General features: G+C 37.6%; 1 protein-coding gene across 2 annotated transcripts in view; it reads left to right on the forward strand.

Annotated features, from left to right (window-relative positions):
* The window catches only part of LOC119784352 (rho GTPase-activating protein 6), a 99568-nt gene extending 87269 nt beyond the window's left edge, over positions 1 to 12299 (forward strand). For both annotated transcript variants that reach the window (XM_038286391.1, XM_038286469.1), the window contains exons 4-14: positions 910 to 1058; positions 1385 to 1513; positions 1633 to 1828; positions 1928 to 1983; positions 3885 to 4035; positions 5051 to 5199; positions 8106 to 8285; positions 9823 to 9914; positions 9995 to 10209; positions 10294 to 10365; positions 11068 to 12299. In XM_038286391.1, coding sequence (XP_038142319.1) covers positions 910 to 1058; positions 1385 to 1513; positions 1633 to 1828; positions 1928 to 1983; positions 3885 to 4035; positions 5051 to 5199; positions 8106 to 8285; positions 9823 to 9914; positions 9995 to 10209; positions 10294 to 10365; positions 11068 to 11564 — 1886 coding nt within the window. In that variant the 3' untranslated portion in view covers positions 11565 to 12299. The remainder of the gene's footprint in view (positions 1 to 909; positions 1059 to 1384; positions 1514 to 1632; positions 1829 to 1927; positions 1984 to 3884; positions 4036 to 5050; positions 5200 to 8105; positions 8286 to 9822; positions 9915 to 9994; positions 10210 to 10293; positions 10366 to 11067) is intronic.
* Positions 12300 to 17183: the final 4884 nt, after the last annotated feature.

Below are 17183 nucleotides of genomic sequence, written 5' to 3' on the forward strand. Positions count from 1 at the left end.
TGTAGGGTATTATTTTAAGTTAAAAAAAATATATTATTGAAACAGTTTGCAAGCAGATTAATGGAAAAAAAGCTCTAAAAAACGTTCTTGTCCTTTTAATGTCATTCTGTTGTAAGAATTCAATTCAAATATTTATAATTAAAAACCACTAAAGCTTCTAAGACTGGTATTTGTTATTAAAGTATATTAGTTTGTTCTTTAAATGTTTTTTAGCAACTATTAAGACCCAGGGTTTAAAGAGACATGTGGCTGTGGAGCTTGCAGACCCCTGATAGAGTGAAACTGGACATCATTGATAACTTATTTGGTGATTGCTTGACATTCTGGTCAATTTAATGAAAGTATTTATTTAGAAATGATGATGCCACTAAAGCAGAATTTACATTAAAACATTTTAAAGATATTTTTAAGGCTGTCGACAAGTTTGTATACAAAATCCAGATGTTAGCACTGATTATGTCATTTTTTCTGTCTAGTCTGCCAATCTACAATATTTAATGAGTAGGAAGATTAGAACAAAGTTTCTTGAGTTACTTTTTTTTAACTCTAAAAAGCCACCATAAATGACCTAAATGGAGAACTCTGCATTGCCTGGAAGTGAGCCATCCATGTTATTTTGGTATGCTTTAAAATAAGGCGGCAACTTCATGGTTTCTCTGATGAATTATTTTGGAAAACAGATGCTGCACTTTAATCATGGCGTAAGACTTTTTACTGACATGGTAAACGTGCTTTTTGATGCTTTTATTGCGTTTGTGTAAAAAGCCAAGCAAAAACAGATGGGATAAGGAGACTGTGTTTTCTATCTTCAGACCTATTTTTGGTAGTTTTATGCTTGAGTCTTTTTCTAATTTGCATTTCAAAGAGCCTGCCTTCTTTCCCCTCCTCTCTATGTCTCTATCACATAAGAGTGCGTACCCCAGGCCTTTAGCATACCCCTTTCCCAGGTCATCGCTAACGACAGAACACACAGACAGCGACAGGATGCTTACCGCCTGGACCCCCCACAGCGGGAGGAGCACAAAGACTCCTCTGACCTTGTGTCATCAATTTTGCAGGTGTGTAATCACCTACATTTTAGTTAAAATGCATTTTAATGAGTGAAAGCTTTTGATTTTCTGTCAGAACGCCCATATTCATCATTTATAGCAGGGTTCTAGGTCTGAATGAGCCCCAACGCATCACAACACATCCTTGTTGAGATTACTTCTATGATTTTTTATTATTTTTTTTGTAATATGTTAGTGTTATGCCAGGGTTAACTTGTTAAAAGAGCCACTGAAGTCCACTGAATCTGCGCTTAAAAGGACTTAAGAAGGCTTCAAGATATTTTGGGGCAAATTACCCTACTGTGATTTGAGCTTTGATGGATGTTTCTTTATAGTTTGCCACCAAGCGGCCATCGAACAAAGAATTGTCCAGCAGTAACTCCTCACTCAGCTCCACGTCAGAGACGGCCAATGAGTCAACGTCACCCAACACCCCCGAGTCTGCACCACGTGTTCGCAGGAGGGTAAGAGAGACCTTTAAGAATCTGCCTTTCTATCCCAGAATCCCAAACCTAGATCCCCTTGTTTTTGTATGTTAAATTTACTGAACTTAGATTGAATCAAATGCATGATTACCCACCAGGGTGGCATGTCCGTGGATTCCATCACAGACCTAGACGACAACCAGTCCCGCCTTCTAGAGGCGTTGCAGCTCTCCCTGCCAGCTGAAACGCCGAGTAAGAAGGAAAAGCACAGGGACAAACGTCTAAGCCTGAATCCCATCTATCGTCAGGTTCCCCGGGTGGTGGACAGCTGCTGTCAGCACATCGAGAAATACGGTGGGCAGAGTCCCAACTTCAGCAATCTTTACATACAGTGCACAATTCATGTTTAAACTGAGCTAATTGTTGTTTTTTCCTCTCTTTTTTTATTTTTAGGTTTGCAGACTGTGGGGATCTTCAGAGTGGGAAGCTCTAAGAAGAGAGTAAGACAAGTGAGTACTCCTAATTCTTTTCTTTTTCCATCCAATTAGTGGAAATTCTTCATGACTTGAGCAAATCATATTAGCATGCAGATTATCAACAGAAGGTGTCTCACTTATTAAGTTTTTTGATTCTCTGGTTTTAGAGCAGATATGTTATTTTTTGCCTTGTGATATGGTGCTACATAATACTGGAACATTCACACCTAACCACCTGGACTGTTGGAAGAAGACGAACTTGGAAAATATTTTGATCCCACACTTACTTAACGTCATTATTCTTGGATAGAAGAGGGAATAATCCTATTCTGTTGGATGAAAAGAAATCCCACACATCCATTCCAGCCCAGTTTTTTTTTAAAGATTAAATGATGATTAGCGTTTAATGTGTATTGAGGTGATGACAAAAGGTTATATTCCCAGATCATAACTTCCTGCTGCTTTGAAAATAAAGGAAAGTGCACAACTGGAGTAGCAACATAATTCACCCTTGGAAATAACTTATATCTTATACCTTCCATGATCTGTGATGCCCTTCAGAAGTATTTAACTCCTTTAACTACAACCGCAGCCTGCCTTGAATTTTTAAAGTGGGATGAAGAAAGCCAGTGTTGTTAAAAGTTGTGAGACAGTTTATCAAAAGCCTGTATAAAGAAACAAAGGTTGATCAGAGGCAACTAAAGGAGAACTTCCTGGCCTACAACCAAAACTGTGATGGAAAACTAACAGTATTTTATCCTCAATCCATGGAGAAAGCATCATACTTTGGGTCATGCTTAATAAAAAGCATCCTAGAAGATAACAGGCAAATATTCACCTCCAAAAAGTACTACAACCCTAAAAACACAGCCAAGGTTACAATGGTGATTTAGATCCAGGCATGTTAGTGATAAGATAGGCTTACTCAAAGTCCTGAACTTTATCCAGTTAGGACAGGACTTGAAAACCTGTTTAACCATGGGTGAATTTGAACTTCAGCTATTTTTGGAAGAGAAAGAAAAAAAAATTTGGCAAAAAAGTTTAGTGGTGAAAAGCTGATAGTGACGTACCCCAAATGACTTGTTGCTGCTTGCAGCAAGAGGTTGTTCCACAGCTTCTTGATCCAAATTGGCCCCCGTATAAATCCACATCACACCTAAAGATGTTATAAAAGCACCTAGTAATGGACTTATTGGACTCAATGTGAAGTTGGATGTTTTACAATGCATTCACAGTTCACCTGAAAAATTGCAGATCTTTCTGGTAGACATTTTTGGAAGGAGTTTCGGGGCTTATCTTGGATCCCTAGATTAAAACAATTTCTTCTTTATGGTTTACAACTTGCAGAGTCAAAACAAAACAGGCCAAACCGTCCATAAATTAGCATTTCTTACATTTTTTTTAAAGCATAAGTGTAGATATTATCATCATGCAAACTGTAGCCGCATTGTTGTTATCTGCAGTAATGGCTGGGAGGTAATGGATGGACGGGTGTTTAGGGAGGGTTGACGTTTTGGTGGGACAATCAAACCATTTAGTCATGCTGATATGTTTTGTTTAGAAATGCTGACCTAAGATCAACAGCCTTTTTTTGTCTATAAATCGTACTCTTTATATCACATTAACTCACATTTCTCAAATCTGAATGATTTCACTTGTTGGATGGGATATGTTTTAAATCATCTTCTCATCTTAAAAAAATAAGAACTGGAATCAGCTTTATGCATGTCTGGATGTCATCCAAAAGGCTACATGGTCAAGATTATAACTCATACGGGTAGAAGTAGTCTGGATGGAGTCTTTTAGTGGGTCAAAAGGTCAGGAATGTGTATGGGTGTGTCCCTTCAAAGAATATAATGTCCATTGTTTAGCGCAGAGGATGTTTCTGAATCTCCGTTTTCCTCTCCTTCGCCTGGCTTTTGCTCGGCCCTTAGCTGCGGGAGGAGTTTGATCGGGGTATCGATGTGCAGCTGGATGAGGAGCACAGCGTACATGATGTGGCAGCTCTGCTAAAGGAGTTCCTCAGGGACATGCCTGACCCTCTTCTAACCAGGGAGCTCTACACAGCCTTCATCAACACCACATGTGAGCCTCAACTATTTGCTACTTTCTGGTTACCACATTGCTCTAAAAAAAGTGGACTGCAAAAAATACAATAGCAGTAGGCTGATTTTCCTCAAAATAAGTGATTTTTTTTTCTTGAATTAAGCAGATAAATTAGAAAATTTACATTTAAAATAAGAAGAAATTAAATGCATCTACATCTTATCTTAAATGCATATCTAATATTTTATTTCAAGGGTAAAAATACTTATTGTCCTAATTACCCACTCAAATTAAGGGTAAATACACGTATTTTATGGAATTATTTCCAGATTTTTAGATCACTCTGTTTTTTATTTTGTTTCTCAAAATTAAAAACTTTATCCTACATAGATTTTTTTGGAAGTATATATAAAAGCAGGTTTTACTTAGGTGGGAAAAAACCAAACCCAGAACTGATTACCTGACCTTTATTTTTCGGAATTAACAAAAGGATGCAAACAGGAAGATTTGTAAAGGTGACACATTTGAAAGGGATTTGATAAAATTGGTTAAAAAACTCAAACCACGGCTGACCAAAAAGCACTGTTTCCCATTTTCTGCAACACATTATGATAATCAACAAACTATGGAAATTATTCTTAACTAAAGAGAAGTTGTACTTTTCACAAGGTGTGTTTCCTCATTACACCTGTAATTAAACAAACCCATCCTTTTGAAAGTAACATCTGATCCACTGTAAGGACTGGTATTATTATGAGGGGCTCAGGCTGCTTTATTGTTGCACAACTTAGATACATTCCCAACCTGTAATTTTTAAAAATGCATATTTGACTTTCTACCAAAATATCCTGCAGGAAAATGTCCTCCAATCATTTCCCACATTGCAGCACAACAGTTATCCAAACACTAACATGTCAACTGGATAAGGGTTCAAAACCAAAACATATTAAAATATTGATTTTGGAGTTGCAGAAACTTAATCAGGATGCTAAATTTCATGTCACTTCTCTTTTGTTTTCCTTCTAACTTTTTTCAATCTGGATTTTTGCTGCAGTGTTGGAGCTGGATGAGCAGCACAGCGTCACTCAGCTGCTCATTTACCTGCTCCCAGCATGCAACAGCGACACTCTGCATCGCCTGCTTGAGTTCCTGTCCACCGTGGCAGACCATGCCAACGACCAGCACACGAAGGAGGGTCAGGAGGTGAGGGTGGAGCATGAGTTACAGAAAATAAAGCTGCAGGTTGAGTAAACATCAAGTTAAAATATCTTCAGCAGTTTCTTTCCACCTCATTCGGTGAAAACAGCCAAAAATAAGGGACAGGTAGAACCTCATTTAAATGAGGTCTATTTGCAGCTTTTAATAGCTGGAAGAGAAAATGCACTGTTGGAAGATTACTAAGAAGCCTTGTAGCGACTCTGACATCAGATATTAAGTGAATAGAAGCACTTATTCCCAGATCTGAAAACTAAACCACTGGGCTTCTGACATTTAGCTTCCATTAACCGAAAAGGAAATGGCTGCAAACGGCCAAAGTTTAGGTCAGAGTAAGTCAGAATCAGTAAACATGTTCTCCTTTGGGAAAATACAAGGCTGCGAAACATTCTAAAAGTGTCTAAATGTATTTGTACTATTTGAAACAGACCTACAAGAACAACAACCAAGGGTCCAGTTTATATGACTTGCAGAAAAAAAAAAAAATCTTCAAATCCTTGAAGAAAAAAAAAAGGATTATCCTCTGGTTTTATTAGTCCGATTAAATGCATGAAGTGGTCCTTTGCATAAAGTCTCGGCTATGTTCCATTTAAAGAGCTTAACATTATAATTAGTACTTATTTAGTACTAAAAAAAGGAAAGTAAATAAAAAAGTTGAAGGTTTTGCCGTTTTTTGCAACATTCAAGTGTTCAAGACATCCAGGGCTTTAAGTTTCTACATTGTTTTTATCATATTGGGATGCTACTTTGCTTCCCTTAGTTTATTTTGGTTTGAGGGGGTTGATTGATGCAGGGTTTAATTAAGAAAAATTAGTATCAATATGACTCCTTTTTGACATATTTTGGAATTTTACTGAAGTCTTCATTTTTTTCCCCCTTTAAACCATGAGGGATTTTTATTTTCCCTCAAGTAGTAGTTTTGTTTTGTTTTTCCAGAGAGTTAGTGTTTCTTGGACATGCGCCTCAACAAAATGAAAATATATTTCCTAAGTGAAATATGTTTACATGACAATGAACCCCAGAAACTGTGGTCGTGCGTGCTGTTCCTACATGAATTTAAGGCCACTGTGTTCCGAGTCTTGCACAGGAAGTCCGACTGTTTTACTCTAGACTGGGAAGACCTTTCCATAGCTTTTTTGGCTGCTAGTGGTTCCCATCCCTCCACAGGGACTGGGAGTGGAATAGGGGCTGTAGTGGACAAGTGAAAGCAAACGGGATTTAGACTTTCAAACATTTAAGGAGATTATATCTAAAATCCACCTTGTCAGAACATTTTTTTGGGAAAATGAAAACACGTACTAAATGTGTCCAAGTGGACAAAAACAGAGCACCAAATATTAAGCAAAACAATAGCATGGATATTGTTGGGATCATTTTAATTGATGATGTAAGAGTCTGTTAAACCCTAATAATACCTATTACATGTCAAAATTAATGTTTTCCCAAGTAGTTAATCTAATTAGGACAGTTCTTCTGTCATGATGTATAGTTATCATATTCATTATGTACTGTATTTTTTGGACTATAAGCCACTACTTTTCCCCCCGCTTGGAACCATGCGGCTTATAAGAAGGTGCGGTTTTTCCTAACCGCCATAGGGGGAAGTCAGAGTTGGACATGAAAGTATAAGGGGATAAATTTAATTTAGCACAAGAACATGACACAGACACAACGGAGAACAAATGTCCGGAATTCACAGATTTTGCCATTTATTTGCCTCATTAAAGCTGCCGAACCAATCAAGAGACTGGGCTCATCTTTCAGTAGAAGCTGTTAGGTGGCCTAGTGGTTAGGGCATTGCTCTTGGGTCCCAGTGGTTCTGAGTTAAAGTCCCACACACTCCCACAGACTGCAATTCTGGGTCCCTAAGCAAGACCCTTAATTGCAAATGTCAAGTGAACAGTTGAGTAAATTTCCCCATTGTGGGACAAATAAAGGATTTACATTTGTACTGTTGCGAGCCAACAAGCAGGAGCTAGGATTCTTTTTCATCCGTACTCCAGGGGCTATATGTAGAACTCCCCCTACAGGTTTGGAGGGAGACAGTTCAGTAGATATCAGCCCGATTATAGCCCAGTGCAGCTTATATATGTACAATTCCAGTTTTTTTTTTTTTTATGTAGTGGGCAAGGCTTATAGTGAGGTAAGCCCTATAGTCTGGCAATCACGGTACATAATAGAGATTTGGAAATGAAATGGGGGCACAGACAAAGTGGATCTCTCTTAACAGTGCGTTCTCTGTGCTTTTCTGTGGGACACTGAGTAATAGTTTGATACGGCTGGAGACAGGGATCCAAACATTTACAAATGTGTATGATGATAAATGAAAAGTTTCTTTAACTGGGATTTGGGGCCAACTTCATGGAGAAGGGAATCCGGTTAGTAAGCACTGCCATCAGTAAATACAAGTAATTTCTCTGCTCCAAGTAAGATTATTATTTCTGTCAAAATCTCCTCTCAGGAAAGAATTGAGGATTTTCAACACACGAGCTATCCTTTTATAATATGTAAAGTATTTATCTTAGTTACTATTAAGTAACTAAGATAAATTAAGAGAGTATGTTACTGAAGATTTGTGTTAAACCTCGGGCCCCTTTCACAAAGCAGGTTAACTGAAAAATCTAAGTTTTTTTAAACCCTAAATCAGGGAAACAGTTTTCCTTTTCACAAAGAGAGTTTATACAAGTTCTGTAACCTTTACCGTAATAACATTCTCCCCTCAGCTAACCTGGTTGGGAGCAGGTTTTGTTCAGTAAACTCAATGTCATCTGTCTTCACCCTCCTTAAAGCCAAAAATACATGCCCCACCTTTCAAAGTTGTATTTGCAAATATATAAATACATACAAAATTCATGCCTCATGTTAATTTTGCTGCCTTTGCATCCTAATTTCAGATTCCGGGGAACAAAATGACATCTTTAAACCTCGCCACCATCTTTGGGCCTAACCTGCTCCACAAACAGAAGAGCTCAGATAAAGAGTTCAGCGTCCAGAGCTCAGCCAGGGCGGAGGAGAGCACCGCCGTCATCGCGGTGCTGCAGAGGATGATCGCTGGTTGTCAAACGCTCTTCATGGTTCGTGGCTCTGCGCATACATACAGTACACACACTCACTCATAGTTGCTTGGCGTCACCTATAAGAAGAGTACTCAGTGGCTCAAACTTTTTAGACCAAGATTAAAGGCTCTTATCCTTCATGAGCTCCCCTTTCTTGTAGTTTTTTTTTTTTTTTTCTTTAGGTCAGCTCAGTATTAAGAATATTTGCGTCAAATTTCTAATCTTTTAATGTCTCTGAGCCATACATTTTCACGCTTATCCAATGCTATGAGGGCATTACCTTAGTCTTAGGTAGTGGAATGCAAGTTGTAGGGAGTTCAGGTTTTTGTTTAAAGGAGTCATAGAATGATTATACCTTATAGGGTGTTTGGTGCTTGCTTTAAGGTCTCTGAATAGGGTGTGTATAATATTGGTTGGGCTGAAAATGGCATATTTGCTGTTCTATGAGCCCTAATGCAAGCCTTTTTATAAGCCCTAGAATCAAAGCATATGGTGTGCTCATGAATTGGTTGGTGTACAACGAGCCAGCAATTGTTGATGTGGCAGGGTGACCAGATTTCCTCTTTTTCCCAGACATATCCTACTTTACATACCTGAAAAAAAATGTCTGGGGGCAATTTCAAAATCGTGCGGGATTTTGGTTGTCTACAGTGCAGCACGCACTGAAAACACACCGGGCATTCGAACCAAACCGTGAGCTCCGGGGCTGGTCCGGGAATCCCGGCTCACAGGAGCAGGGAGCCAGGAGGGGACGGAGAGACCGAACCCGACCCGGTGATGGTACGATTTGGAGCTGACGGCTCGGTTCGAACGCCAGGTCCAGTACAGACAGCAGACCAGCCACTGTCCAAGATTCTGCTTAGAGCAAATGAACAGCTGAGCATCAAAATTTGCGGGGATCTTCTGATAGACAAAATATAGACAAAATATAATCCATGCCTGTCAAGTCTTCGGATCCTTGGGAAGACAGTGAAAATTTTCCCCTTTCTCCATGCAGCCTGGAACACTGCATTTACAGCCGTGGTTTTGGCTCATTTTCAATAGAGAAACTGCCTGCTTTGTAATCCTTATAGAAGTAAATGCAACTGTAGGCTAAACAAATAAACTTGTCTTACATCTACCACCTTTTCATGTTCTTGGGCCAGTGAACCAGTGGGCTGGTCTGTATGTCAATTTCGGAGCGTGACAAAAGTACAGGCCAGAACCAAATAAGGCAACATCCCCGAGTTGATGTCAATTTGGTGCTTTGTTTGGATTTGCCCGTTTTATGGTGGAAGTTTAGAATTGTGAGATTTGCAGAGAAAGGAGGTGTCAATGGCGTTTGTATGTCCATTTCACCCACTCTACTATCCTTATTCATCTATGACAATGTAAATTTGGTTTTGCATTCTATGACCACTTTAATGTCAAGGCTGAAATTTTTGCCCATTAAACTTGCGTTTCTATAACCTCTGAATTTAACCATTTTGTTAAAGATCTGATACAGAAAGACAGTAGTAAATTTCTTTTTAGTGCATTAATTAAGGATTTCAATCAAGTTGAATTTGGTTTACAGGTCCCCCCTGATCTGCAGAATGAAGTTTTGATGAGCCTTTTGGAGACTGATCCAGATGTGGTTGACTACCTTCTTAGGAGGAAAGCCTCACAGTGAGTTCCATTCACTCACTATCTTGTCTCACTTTTCTTTGGCAGCCTCTATCCTGCCCTAATTTTCCTTTTAACCACAGGAGTCCTGACCTCCTTCAGCCCGAAGAGCCCTTCAGTCTGAGCGAGCGACGTTCATCCAGCGATTCAAACAAGGTGTCTAGTGGGGAAGTTTCTCCTTATGACAACAATTCGCCAGTGCTGAGTGAGCGCAGAGGGGACCCAGGGAGTCTGGCCGGTGATCAGCAGTTCCCTGTGGTGGAGTCGGTGGCTGACTGGGGTCGAGAGCCTTCAAAAGGTCAGCACTGCAGAGAATATTGATGCAGCCTGTCTCTTCTCTGTCCTTTAAGTAACTTTGTAAGATTTTCTTTTCCTTTTTCAGAGGAACATGCCAACATTTGGGGCACGTGGCACAGCACTCTCAAACCAGCTCTCAAGAACCAATCATATGCAAGTACGTTTTTTTTTTATCCCTCAAGAACACCTTTTACATCGACATTTAAGAATGATTCAATATTAAAGTACAAAGGTGGAAAGTTTTCCTGAGATGGTCAACCTATCAATAAAACTACTGAGACATGTCCTAATTTGTCAATTAGTGATGCAATAATTTTCTTTAAGCAATAATCTTAAAATAAAAATATATTGACTTTGTGGATTAGAGACTCATTTTTTTTAAAATTGCATTGTCCAAACAATTAAATAAATAATCATTTTTGCGGAACTGTTCTTTGTCAGTAAAGCATGGCGGTGGTAGTATTATGCTTGTGTAAATGGTTTGCTGCATCCAGAACTTTAAAGCTCTACTTTTTATTTATTTTTTTTTTTTACTCAATCATGTCTTTCAACACTAAGTGGGCCTTATTTGGTTCCTTCTTAAATAAAATATGACCAGCACTATTTTCAGCACTCATTTGCTCTTTTAGTATGGTATAAATACTTTCCATTTCGCCTTGTTAGACAGGAAAAGTGAAAAAGGGAATTTCTAAAAGTTTAAGTTATGAAAAATTTTAATTTGAAGAAATATATTCGCATATTCAAATGATTGTCATAAGAATATGTTTAAATTGTTATTTATATAAATAATGGTATATTTTTCCCTCTCCTTTTTGATTGCAAATTATGAGTATTACTAATGTACTAATGCCGTTTCTAGGTTCCCATTGCAACATGTCAGAGGAAAGCTCTCGCAGCTCTCAGGAAGGTCTTGATGGTCTCCATAGTGATGTCAAAGTCCCGACAGACACAAAACGAACTCATACAGCACTAGAGTGCAGAACCCACCCTCATGTATCCCGCCTGTGCACAGCCCCTCACTCAGACACAGGGCGACCTCGCCTGCAGCTGAACATTAACCCTACTATGACATCCCACCTGAACAGCATGCCGGGCTCCATTCGATTCCCAAGCGAAAGACGCTCCCCTCCCCCTTACAATGCCCATCACCGTGTGGCCAGCTCTCAGAGCTCCCCGCAGCTTGCAACACCTTCACGGCCTCAGCTGCAACCGGGCAGGCCCATCACGACGCACACCAACTCGGGCCAAGCGGTTCCGCCGAGTTCAGAGTGGCAGGACTGGCAGCGGGAACGGTGGCAAATCTGGCAGCTGCTCTCCTCGGACAATGCTGACACACTGCCGGAGACGCTGGTGTGATTTTGGACCGTACGCTCCAGCATAACCCCAGCTTATTTTTGTTCGTTCTTTTTCCATCTCGGCGCCATGAAGTTGTTTACATGCGCAGCTGCTGCCTTATCCGGATCTTTGTTTTTTTTTTTTTTATTATTCTTTATATATGAACCACTAGCATTTCTTCTTTGTATGGATTTTATGACCTCTCTTTTTCAGCCCTTATGTTTCTTGAGTTAGGAGCCCACCAAAAATACCTCAAATTATATAAACCTTTGAGAATAAACACCAAGTATTCTGCTATGTCAGCTTAGCCTAATCGATGGAAAATATTTGCTTCTTTGCAGTTTTAAAAAATATTTTATTGCTTTTTTTTTTTTTTTTACACAAATTATGATGTACACATTATTTGCTGCTAATATTTTTGTGCATACTATTAAATTTATTCAGCCACATGCTTTAATGTTAAATGTTGGACTGTATCATATGTAATATAATGTAACATATGTATGTCGTTTTCCTCAGAATATCTACCTAAAATCAAAACAGTTTCTTTGCTTGTTAAAAGTTTTTGTCCATATTCCGTTATTCTAAAGTAAATTTTAACAGAAGTAACGTGCTTTAAACCCGTGTCGGACTGCAGAAACATTGTGCCAAACTCTACTATAGGAACTTGAGTTTTCAGGATTGTTTTGGGTCTGCTAGTTTCTTTCATGGGCATTTGGACAATTTCAGAGATTGTAATAAGATTTCTTTATGTTTGCAATGAAAAACAACATATTTTTTTTTATTCAGATATGATAAACATCCCCAAAAGGTTTGGAAAAAAAAGTGTTTATACTTTTAATTTTGTAGATTTTTGTAAAAAATAAAAACAACATATTTTTTAATCTTTAAAATTCTAAAACTAGGTTGTGCTTTTTCAATAATTATCTGCTTCCCAGGTAAAGTTGTATTTCCCCCAAGAAATTCCACCTGAGGACTAAGAAAAGATTGATTTTGTGTTCTATTTCTATTTTGATTTCATCAAATGTTTCAGTTATCTTTCTGAAAGGACAATATCTTTTCAGTCCTTGTATTTTTAATGTACTTCCCTGTCTATTTGGATAAAACAAAGGTTTCAACATGATCACAGATCCTCTAATTTACTCAAAAAGGGGCTTTTCCAAACTTCTGTTCCTTATTTTACTCCAGGCCTACTTGGTGCCTTGTTACAAATGACATTTGCAAGCCATTTGCAGTTGCATGCCTACTAAAAAAATATTATTTGGAAAATGGGTGAATTAGATTTTTACAACATTTTATAATTAATCCCAAATTTAAACTTAAACAGCTTTCGATCAAATCCACCTGATCTGCACATACTCCTGTCTTTCCCATTGCAAGAACAGGTAAAGAGAAATGACTTTATGTGATCATATTGTCATGCATACATGACTTCTCAATAACTTTGGGAAAAATAAAAGAAATATGTGGTTATATTTACAAATTTGGGGCACAAATGGTTATTGGAAAGGTGATTTTTATAATACCATAAAAAATATTCTTTTAAATTAAATCCGCTCACATACAGGCTGATTTTTCTTTCTCTTTTATTATTTAATTTTCAGTGTAAAGTGATGTCACCAGTGAAACACAAAAAAAATAAATAAACTTTTTATAGAGGGGAACTATAAAGATTTTTCAAAATATTTGAACTACCAACTGATTCTTTCATATAATGCTTTGATACATGATGTCTAAATATGACATTTTATTACACACAAAACCCAATTGATTTACTAGATTCACCCAGTCTGTCCACCTTGTACCAGATTTCATATTGAAGTGAAATATTTGCAGGCAAATATTTCTCCACAGAACTCCCATTTGCTCAAATAAATAGCTTTTTGGACTGCTTTATTAGTAAGCATATTGTATCCACCCAGAAAAACAAGAAGGGTCACTTTAATGCAGGTGGCGCCATCTAGTGTTTGAAAACACACTCAAGCTTCTTCAGCTTCACGTTTCTATGGAAACCCTCCCTCCCCATCAGTGCTGAAACTAAAAAGCTTGTGACTAAAAGCACCTTCTGTAAAAATGTTAGGAACTGTGTGTGCCATAGGTCTGGTCTCTCCGTGTATAGCTCACTACTTTTATATTTTTGTGAATTTGTTCATTGTCGTAATATGAAATATAATGTATCAATTTGAACCCAAAAACGATGAAAATATGAGGGGAAAAAAAAGAATCCTCATGGTTCTTGTTTAATCTCATGTCTTGTGGACTTCACTATGAAACCATTGGAATCGGTTTCATTTAGGTGGCTTTTATTGGGTCCAAAGTTGTTATATGTTTGGTTACTGCTTTTGTATTGTGTGTTCTTAGCATATGCTAACATTGCATTAAAAAAACTCTTAAGGTACTCTTGAATCGGCTTGAATGATTTGAGGATACACTGCATAAATTTTTAACCTGGGTTATATCATGTTGAATTGATTAAAATAATTGATTCAAATCCAGCTGCTAAATAACACTAAATATATCTTAGAGCATTGTAAAGGGGAAAAAAATTAAAGTCTAGAGTCACATTTCAAATTAAATAATGATTTTCAGATTAATTTTTAGTATCTGCTTATAAAGAAGTTTAATAATCTTTCCTGGAAGTAAAATATGTTGGCCAAATTTAATATACATTTTTTTTGTTTATTTAAAGAAAAGGTAGCAACACTTTTTTTCCTTAGTTGTGCATCTACATATACTTTATTAGGAAGATGTTGCTAATAACAGGTAGGATCCTTCCTTTTCCTTAACTGGTTATATTTTAATGGCCTGTTTACCCAGTTGTTGGAAGTTAATGAAGGCATCGTTCAGTTGCTCCGGATTTCTAAGGAGTTTATTTAAGTTGGTCAGATTTCTTTTTTTTTTTTTAGATTGGGATTGTTGTTGTATGGCTCAGGAATAGAGAACTCAAATGCAGGATCTGACACAGTGGAATCAAGTTCAAGGTTCTTATAATACCATTACAATACCTTATAATAACACCAAAAATCCACTGTAAGCAGGAGTTGCAAAAACAGAGGCAGGAAAAGGTCCAAAAACAAGCCGGGGCAAAAAATGACTAGAAAGCTCATTTCAAATCAAATCAAAAAGGCTTAAATGCTTGACTCAAAGGACAAAGACAAACTGGTAAAGTGAAGCTGCATGACTGAGAAATAAATATGCCAACAAACAAAGGAGGATCACATACTCCAGGTGAATGACATTAGGGTCCTAATTGCAGGGACGAACTCAGGAAGTGATGTTGCCTAAAACGAGATAGGAAATAAATACAAAATAAAACAGGAAATGTAAATAAATGGTAACACAAGTAAACTTAACTAGTCAGCACGGCCTGACAGAGATCAGGGGCCGTTTTTGTCAAGCTTCTTAGAATTAGTCCTAATATCGCTCTAAAGAGTGGACTAATGAACATAAAAGCTGGACTTAGTTATTTATCTAGTGTCTCACTCACTTTCAGCAAAGTGTAGGACAGAATCTTCAGTGTGACAGTACCTGGTGCTCTATATGAAATTATAGATTATGTCACTTTTAAGTCCATTAAATTGACCCATTGTTGAATCGAACTGTTTACTAATGGCTGCAATGGCCTAGTGTTATCTTCAAAATTAAATAACCTGAATATTGTGTTAAAATCTTGTATACCTATTGGGAACATCTAAATGTTTTTATTCTCTTTCTCAAGGTTTCTATCCAAATCTGATGTACATTTCCAAAAACAACTAGTGAAAACACTTGTCTGCATTTACACAGCAGGGAAACAGACTGGTTTATCCTTTTTTATTATGATGCTCATATATAAGCATTAACTTTGGAATCAGAGCAACTTCATTAGTCACATGCACATTGGGGACAGAAGGGAGCATCAAGCTGAGTCTTAAGACCATCCTGTAAACAGCTGGGACCCCCCTTATGCCCCTTCTTCTTTAAAGTATGAATTCATATCTTTTAAAGGAAATATATCTATCTGGTTTAGACCATAAAACAGTTATGACAGTAAATTAATATAACATCATAAGTAGTTTATGCTGAATGAGGGTGATCTTTTGATTTATCTTTGTATATTGTTTGGCGACAGGCTATCAGCCGCTAACTTTTTAGCAACCAGAACAAATTATTTTTATTATAAAAGATGTGATAGTGAACGATGGTCATTTTGGCAATTCTTCCATCTCTAGCCTCGACTTAGACAGCTGTTATTGTCATTTTGTATACACAAGGTTTAGTACAGCTTTCAGACAGTAAATTAACATTTCCGTTCCATAAAGTGAAACAGTGATTAAATGTAAACACAGTTTGGGGAAAATAAAGTGGTGCAAAAAAAACCAAACGCATTGATATGGAAGTTCAGAGCATTAATAATATGTGATGCAAATATGCAGTATTTTGGTTTGATGTTATCAGTGTGATGCAGAGTCTGTGACTTGATTTAGTTTTTCTTTTCAACAGTTTAGCAGTGTGATGGCAGCGGGGAAGACACTGTTGCAGAATCTGCTGGCCCTGCAGTGGATGCTGCGAAGCCTCTTCCCAGAGGGCAGCAGGGAGAACAGTCCATGGTGGATAGACTGATTCTGCTATACGTGGAGAATGAAAATGAAGCGGGAGGATGAAAACAATGAAGAGGCATTAACACAGAAAGCTTCAGCACAATCAGCATTGGCCACTGCTGCATGCACGCAGGATCTATTTCCAACCAAAACAGACTCAGACTTGGAGACCAGAGGTAATGCTATTGATAACAAGCATGAAACTAAGAATATAGAGTAGAGTAAAAGGTGAGCTTCGATCTACTACAGCACCATACTGTGATGCGGTTATTGATGCTCACAGTTGCACTTTTTGTGAATTCACAGATATTCTCTGTGGTAATTACAGGCTGAAATGTAAGTCAGACAAGACAAGGAAGACGTTATTCAGTTTTGAAATAATGGTGATCAGCTTAGGTTGTTTATGTTTTGAGCAGCCATGGTCACATTATTATATTATTTGGTCACTTAAATACTGTTTTAATTGTATCATTGCTTTGCTGGTTGAAGTAAAGCAAAAGAAAGAGGAAAAATGGTTTGACAGTGGGGTGAAGGAAGCCATCTTTGCGGAAAAAAAGAGAAAAACAATGACTACACTGTAAAAAATCGAAATCTATACAAGCCATTTTTTTTCTTAAAATAAGTGCATTTGCTCTTAGATTGAGGAGGTAAAAGAGACATCTTGCCAATGGAACAGGACAATTTACACTTAGAATAAGAAAACATAATTGAATTGTCTTTTCACAAGTGCATATTATCTAATTATCTTATTTTAAGAGTAAAAATACTCATTCCATTGGCAAACCATCTCATTTACTTACTCAAATTAAGGACAAATACACTTAATTGAATACATTTTTACTTATTTCTAGATAGTTTTTCCAATGTAAGAGAGGGAAGATTAATGTTTCAGCTTCCAATGATTTAAAATCATGGACCTCATTCCAACGAAATAAGAAATGATTCAAAAGACCAATCATGTAGCCCATGCACAACTAAAGACTCCAGTGACCCAGAAGAATGAGGAGTGGCTATTTGAATTGCATCTGACTTGGAATTTGTGCAGGAGGAGGGATCTCCA

This window comes from Cyprinodon tularosa, unplaced genomic scaffold, assembly GCF_016077235.1.
Source record: "Cyprinodon tularosa strain WSP-4 unplaced genomic scaffold, ASM1607723v1 ctg1, whole genome shotgun sequence".
NCBI classification, from domain to species: Eukaryota; Metazoa; Chordata; class Actinopteri; order Cyprinodontiformes; family Cyprinodontidae; genus Cyprinodon; species Cyprinodon tularosa.